Here is an 8,239-nt window from a genome sequence, read left to right as displayed (position 1 = left end):
CGTGCATGAAAACAAACACAAAATAACACATTTGCATGAGAGAACTCTCTGAAAAAGGCCAGAAAAACACACGATGGAGTACTTTGACATAAAACAAACCAAAAACAAGGATGAAACAGCGGTGCATATCGGATAAAGCACTGGACTAGGCAATGTCCCGGTAAAATCGATATCGATAAAATCGGAGAAAAAAAAGCGGATCGATCATTTATATTATCTATATTATGTAAATAATTCTTATATAGTTCATAAAGATCATTTTCACTATTTTTTCTGTTGCACTCTGTATATTTCTCACTCATTTTGTGTGTAGTTTGTGAATCATTTGCACTGTTTGTATTTTTGTTGCAGAAGACAATTTGTGCAATTGTTTTCACTAAATAGCTGCACGGTTTGTGTTTGTTGTTGTTCATACTCGGATTGAAAATATATTTCTCTGAAAAAAAGTCACTTTATATATTATATAACACAGATACGTTATATTATATAATGACCCTAAATGTTTTTTGGGCACATCTATATTGTTAGTAAATTAAATAGACCTGTTTTTCACTGAAAAGTGCCTATAGTAATATTGTAATAAATGGCTATAACTTGCTTGGGGAATGTTATATGTAGACAAAATTTTATTTGGAAGTGTAAAACACCCAGATACAACTTTCTAAAGAAATAAAATCCAAACTTCAGGAGTTTCTGTTTGCGTACACCGTAAAAAAACACCCAGTTGTTCCTTGCGTTTTTCTTAAATGAAAAAACAGCCAATTGTTGCTTGCGTTTTTCTTAAAATTCTGGAAATTCATTCATTCTTAGAGAAAACAAAAGGAAAATTGGGACTTTAACTTAGCTAGACTGAAACTTCAAGTTCTCCTGTTTATACTGATATATGACACTTGATGCTGACTGCTAGAATAGGTCTTAAAAAACAAAGAAAAGTGCAGACGTGTCAGGTGCCCCAAAATTTTCTAGGTCTTTAAGGGTTAAAGCAGACGGCACTTATAAAAATGCATCGTTTGATCATAGTTTGTACGCAAGCTATATATATATATATACAGTGGGTACGGAAAGTATTCAGACCCCCTTAAATTTTTCACTCTTTGTTATATTGCAGCCATTTGCTAAAATCATTTAAGTAAGACCTAAAAATGGCTGTCCACCAACGTTTACCATCCAACCTGGCAGAACTGGAGAGGATCTGCAAGGAGGAATGGCAGAGGATCGCCAAATCCAGGTGTGAAAAACTTGTTGGATCTTTCCCAAAAAGACTCATGGCTGTATTAGATCAAAAGGGTGCTTCTACTAAATACTGCGCAAAGGGTCTGAATACTTAGGACCATGTGATATTTCTGTTTTTCTTTTTTAATAAATCTGCAAAAATGTCAACAATTCTGTGTTTTTCTGTCAATATGGGGTGCTGTGTGTACATTAATGAGGAAAAAAAATTAACTTAAATGATTTTAGCAAATGGCTGCAATATAACAAAGAGTGAAAAATTTAAGGGGGTCTGAATACTTTCCGTACCCACTGTATATATATATATATATATATTAAAAAACAATTTGGTGTAAAGTAAAAGTATTTTCACTCAGAAATTGCTGTTAAGTTTCACAAATAATTACAAAGAAATGGCAAGTAACGCATTGAATTAAACATGAAATTTTGAAGTAGAAAGACTGAAATAGTGTTTTCTTGTAAAACATACTCAACTTTGAAAAGTGTAGTTACTGCCATAACTGTGTGAATTGATATTAGAAATTATTAGAGACTTAAAAATATAAAAAATTTAAATAAATGAAAGTACTTTATATATTTACTGAGAAAGATTTTATTTTGATTTGGTTCAGTGTTATTTTAGCATTATTGAGATGCTGTTATTTTTTAATGTTTTGAAATGAAATGTATTTTCTGTTTAGTTAATTTTTAGGGATTTTTTTTACTTTTTATAAGTATTTTAGTATTTTTTTTTAAAGCGTGTTTGTATAGTTTTTATGTTTATTTCAGTTTTAGTTATTATAGTATGTAAAGTTTTAGAAAAAGTGTCTTGCTTAAAGACACAAATACTTGCCAATATAATAAGAAAATTTGGTAACTTTATTTTAGTCCTGCAGTAATAAAAATAAATATGCATAATTACATGCAACTAACCTTATACTAAGTACATGTTGTTAATTAATATTACTCGGTACTTATATAATTACACTGTAACAAGGGCACATTAAAATAGTGTAAACAAAAATTAACTTTTATTTTTATATTATTCAATATGCAATTTAACCTTTTTAAGTATTCACTCAATCCACAATATTATAATTATTATGCAATGAATTAATTATAATAATTGTTATTAAAGCAGTAAATTATACTATTTAATAAAAATAATGATGATAAACAAACAATTGAAAAACAGAAATGTTGCATTATGCATTAATTATGCAAATAATAATTTTTGAATAATGATAATACAAAAATGTAAAAATGTTTTCTGATCATAGTATTGTATTATATAGCCTATATGATTATATTTAATAATAATAATAATAATAATAATTGTATTATTATTATTATTATAGAATTTTATAATTAATTAATCAAGCTGATCAGGCACATTTTTTCAGCCCATAATACAAAACAAAATAAACAAATGGTGTTTTTTGTCTATTTAGAGTTTTTATTTTTGTCTATCAGTTTGTGTGTTTGCATCAATCACGTGGCATGCATGTGCCTGATGAATGAGACTTCCTTCGCCTGTTTTGTGTTTCCTGTTTCTCTTGTTTAAGAGGACAGAAGCCACAGATTTGTCAAGTTTACGATCAGAAAGCAAAACGGCCGCAGTGAACCACAGGCTGACTACGCAGAAATGAGTCTATCTCTGATAAAAGCTTCATATTCTGTGTGATATGATGCATTGTGCTCATGCATATTCCCAAAATGCTTTTCAAACGAGCTGTTTTGCAGCATTTGTCAGCAGCGTGTGGGCGGCGAGGGAATCATTCATCTAAACTCTGTCCTCTCGCTATTTAAAGCGTCCTGACAAACCGCAGGGCTCGAGCCGTTATTTTAGCCCTGCCAATAGAACGATACACAGGAAGCAGCTTTATAAAAGAAAGAGGCCACTTCCTGTCTCGCTCCAAGGCTGTTTGTTCTCCAGGGCTGCCAACACGCCTCACGCAGAGACCGGATCTCATTTAATCACTTCACTGGAGATTGAAATTCATTTGCACGTTTCTAAACCGAAACTCGTTGTTTATAGCATTTCCAAAGTACAGGAATAGACAGTATAGATATAAATAAAGCAACTAAAGAGGAAAATAAAAGAGAATATTAGTGTTTGTTGTATGTGTAATGTTCTTATTCTCAATCAAACACTCAATTAAGGTTTTGTTTATAATAAAACCAAAAGTTATTATATATTTAATATATTATTTATTTTTTGTAAGTTTTTCATTTTAATTTGGCTCTCTTATTTTAGTATCATTGAGGTACTTTAAAAAAATATATTTTGAATTCGTTTTTATTTGTATTTTCATTTTAATTTTAGTTAAAGTTTTAGTAACTGTTTTTGTCTTTTTTATTAGTTTTTTTTAATGCCTATATCGTTTTTTTTTTCAATTTCCGTTTGTTATTTTGGTACAAGTTAAGGTGTGTGTGTGTGCGCATACATGTATCTATTTATGTATCTATAAACTCTCTCTCTCTCTCTCTCTCTCTCTCTCTATATATATATATATATATATTAGTTTTATTTCAGTTAACATTTATTTTAAGTAGCAAAATTTTTTTTTAAAGGTTTTAGTTAACCATATTAACCCTGATTTTTTTTTTTTAAGTATTTATTTATTTTAATTTAGCATTCTTATGATTTCACGAACACTTAAAGTTCTCTCATGAACCCCTGGGGTGGGAAACACTTAGTTGAATGACGTCAGATTTTATTTACGATGTTATTGAAAGTAAACGCCACAAACGGTTTCCTGAGATCTTAGTGTTTGTTCCAGTCGATCAGAGCGCTGAAAGCTGGTCAAGGTGCATATTTTGCAGTTTGCATTGTCTCTAGAATTAAACAGGCTGTTTTTTTTGTTGTTGTTGTTTTTGCTGCTGCTTAAAAAGATTTTCTAAAAAATGTTTAGAATGATTTCTGAAGGATGCTGAAAATTCATCTTTGCATCACAGGAATAAATTAAATTTTGCGATATATTCACATAGAAAACAGCTGTTTTTAATTTGAAAAAATATTTCACAATTTCTGTTATACATTTGATCAAATAAAAGCAGCACTGGTGAGCAGAAGAGACACTTTAAAAACTTGACATCTTAATTATTCCGAACTTTTGACCGGTAGTGCATGTAAATTCCTCTTCGCACGACGGGGCCGTTTGAAGTTCTGAAAATTTGAGTTGTGTTTTATCTGAAAAAGATTCATGAAAGTGTGATTCCGCATGATACGAGGAAGATTGTAAATAAAGTGTATTTTGTGTTGTGTGTGTGTCTTCAGGGAAGCAGCACTAAAGATTACTTCCTCCATCGAACTCTACAGAGTCTGGAGCGATATTTCTACCTGATCGTCTTTAACGCTTACCTGCATGAACAGGTACAGTCTGTTTTCAAACCGCTGTTTTAAGAGTCATTATTCATTTGTCAGTCATACTATGTTTTTCTCTCTGTTCTAGTATCCGCTGGCGTTCGCCTGTAGTTTCAGCCAATGGCTGTGCTCTCACGCCTGGATGTACCGCCTCCTCTCCTGCATGAACCAATCAGAGCTCAGAGCACCAGCTGACCTGCTCACGAAAGGAGCTCGAGTTCTGGTGAGAAACATCATTACCCATCTGAAAGTGCTTGGATTAAATTGTCACAACATTATTTTATTTTATTTTATTTTTTATTATTTTATTTTATTTTTTATTATTTTATTTATTTTGTTTTATGTATGTATTTATTTTTTAATTTTATTTTTTAATTTTTATTTATTTTATTTAATTTTTTTGTATTTTATTTTATGTTTTATTTTCAAACATCATATTCACTTTATGGTTGCAACCCAAATATAGACATGTATGTCCTGTGCATATAAACAAATGACTGGATAACCACTGTTGGTCTGTTCCTCAGTTATACTGAATGACCTCAGAAGATCTAAATATAGTGGTCAATGCGTGTGAACTACTTTTGACAGCCTTACTGAAAGCCTTTCACTTGCATTATATTGTAAAGAGCAGCATGAAGTCCTGATGATCTCAACAGATTCACTGTATTTTATCTCTGTGTTTCTCTATTGAGATTAATGTGGCTTCGCTCTGCATGGAAATTACTTTCTCACTTAGCAACAGTTTCTAAAGAAAGTGTGACTTGTCAACAGATGTCGCTCGGATGTATCTTTCTAAGCAGCGGCCTTGAACACTTTCTTTAGCGCTGAATTGACTGAACTGAGGAAGTCGAACTACGAATGTCTTGCATGCTATTTTTCACAAACAGGGTTCAAAACAGACCTTGAAACATACAAAATATCTTTGAGGGGTGTTTTAATAGACTTGTGAGTGTTTTAACTCCTCTATGACTGGGTTGATTCATATGAAATTTAAAAAAGAAAAAAAAAGAAAACATTTATAATTTTTTTGGATTATTTTTTCTTTTCACATTTTGCTATATTTTAATTAATAATAGTTTTATTTTTATTTATTTATTTATTTTTTGCCAAATGTCATGTGTCCACCTCGGATATCAAGCTAAATATTTTTAAATAGTTTTATTTTATATATTTTATGAGATTTGCAATTTTTCCTTGAATTTGAGATGTTTTGGAGTACTGTTTAAAACTCTTTTTAACTTTAAATTTTTTTAAATGTATTTTACGTAAGCAACAAGGTTGAATAGTCATGCTTGAAAAATGCAGTCAATATAATTATATGTGCAAATTTTTTTTTTAACAAAACCCAAGGTTGTTTTACCAAGTTAGAGGGGGGGAAAAAATCATCTATTGTGAAATTAATCCAACATTAATAATTTCTACCCTGTTCATCAGCTCTTCATATTAAACTGAGAAATTATTTTGACAATAGTTACAAATATGATGCTAATATGACGTATTTCTCTGACTAAATGAACAAGTAGGATGGATCATTTCTGAAGAGATGTGTTGTATTTCTAGGTCGCAGATGAATATTTAGCGCCTGACGTTCTGAGCACCATTAAGCAGATGAAAGTGGCTAATTTCAGACGAGTGCCCAAAATGTCGATCTATGGGATGGCCCAGCCGACATCTGAGGTAACTCTTCCCAAAAGCCCCTTCAGACTGACTCTGATGTCTCCTGAGGAGTTTGTTAATGCTCACCGACAGCATCGCTCACGTTTCAGGCGACGGGAGCCGTTCTGGAGTATCTGACGGATGAGAAGAGGAAGCACAGCAGTGTATTGTGGGTAAATTTGCAGGATGAGCTGGTTGTGGAGGCAAACGGCCAGATCTTCTGTCCCAGAGAGCCCACGCGTGTGGATCAGCACATATGTGTGCTCTCCTCACAGACGCACCAGATCGAGGTCAGAACCTGCTTTTGCTGCTTGTCATTTGTTGCTTAGTTCATTCAAGCAGCATTAATCATCTCTAACAGCTTAATTAAAGCAGTAAGCTGCTCGAGGATGTGCGTTACCCACTGATTTGATTGTTTAGGGTACCATTTTCACCTGCTGGATGATAAAACAACCTCCTAGACATCTTTTATCTCTCTAGACCAGCGTTTCCCAAACTTTTTTCTTAGCTGGACCCAATATACCCGAAATCCCCCGAAGATTTCAAGTTAATATTTCAATAATTTAATGACACATTTGCATGTTCACGGTTCTCTGATGTTGGTTAATTGTCACACGACATGCAGGGAAATAGATTGTATTGAATTGAATGTATTGTTGTTATTGTTATTATTTATTAAGAATTATATGAATTAATTATTATTTATTATTATTATTATTATTGTTTAACTACATATTTTTAAAAGTTGTTTAATAATAATAATAATAATAATAATAGTAATAAAAAAATGGTTATTTGATTTTTTCAATTACTATTATTATTGTTATTGTTATTAATTAATTTGATTAATTAAATATATAAATATATATATATGTGTATATATATAAAAAAATTAGGCAGTGTTTTATTTTGACAAAAATATTATTATTATTTATTAATAGTATTATTTAATTATTATTATTATTTAACTACTTGTTTTTAAAAGTAGTTAAATAAAAATTATAATAATAATAGTAATCAAAAATATTATTATTATTATTAGATTTTTTCTATTATTGTTATTGTTATTATTAACTAATTTCTAAAAAATTAGGCAGTGTTTTATTTTGACACGTATTATTATTATTAGATTTTTTTATTACTATTATTATTAGATTTTAATAAACTATGATTATTATTATTGTTATTATTATGTTTTAACACTAATTATAAAAATGAAGACAAATATATTACTGTTGTAAATTTACAATTGTACTCTAAAATAAAAAAAAATGAATATTTGATAATTATTCTAATAATTTTCTTTTACAGTACAGGTTACAATACTAATATTTATGTCATAAATTATTCACTTTTAACATTTATTTTGGTGGAATATTAGTAAAATGCTGTAAACTTCTGCTGTAAAATTAAATCACATCAGTTGATTTGATATTCATTCAGTAAATCGCAATTATTGCGCAGCCCCATTTATTCATTTTTTAAAATTCACATGTAATTAATTATCAGCTTTTCATCAGTTTGTGAACCCCTGCTCCAGACTGTGAGTGTGTGTGCGTGTGTGTGTGTATGAGTGTGTGTGTTTGTGAGTGTGTTTGTGTGTTTGTGTGTGTGTGTGTGACATAGAAGCTGGAAACAGCTCTGAAAGAGGAACTTGTGGGAAGTCAGAAATGGCTTGAAGTGACTCTGGAGCAGGAGAAGCAGATGAAGATGTTCAAGAGCTGCGTGACGGTGCAGGAGACCTTTAACCAGCACAAGAGTTCACACCAGGGACTGCAGTACAGACGGATACCCTTCCCAGAATGCTCTTCTCCGACTGAAGAGGTGAGACACGCTTTAACAGACCTGTAAAAGATCTTCCCATTCAGATGCAGTGATGAAGGCTGATGACGGGACAAAGAAAAGACCTTCTGCTCCCTCTAGTGTTCATCAAAGTCACTGTCAATTCAAATTTTACAGAAATGGTTCACCCAGAAATATGTGTCGTCACCTTTATTTATATAG

The 8,239-nt window shown here is 31.2% G+C and overlaps 1 protein-coding gene across 1 annotated transcript in view; it reads left to right on the top strand.

Moving 5' to 3' along the window:
- Positions 1–8,239, top strand: part of LOC107709018 (paladin-like) — a 60,049-nt gene that overhangs the window by 27,076 nt on the left and 24,734 nt on the right. The window contains exons 8-12 of the mRNA XM_016513413.1: positions 4,490–4,585; positions 4,665–4,799; positions 6,140–6,256; positions 6,346–6,525; positions 7,862–8,059. Of these exons, the coding sequence (XP_016368899.1) occupies positions 4,490–4,585; positions 4,665–4,799; positions 6,140–6,256; positions 6,346–6,525; positions 7,862–8,059 (726 nt within the window). The remainder of the gene's footprint in view (positions 1–4,489; positions 4,586–4,664; positions 4,800–6,139; positions 6,257–6,345; positions 6,526–7,861; positions 8,060–8,239) is intronic.

This window comes from Sinocyclocheilus rhinocerous, unplaced genomic scaffold (assembly GCF_001515625.1).
Source record: "Sinocyclocheilus rhinocerous isolate Xijiao unplaced genomic scaffold, SAMN03320098_v1.1 scaffold1137, whole genome shotgun sequence".
Taxonomy (NCBI): Eukaryota; Metazoa; Chordata; class Actinopteri; order Cypriniformes; family Cyprinidae; genus Sinocyclocheilus; species Sinocyclocheilus rhinocerous.
The sequence above is the reverse complement of the archived record's forward strand: the minus strand, read 5'-3'. Positions and strand labels throughout refer to the sequence as shown.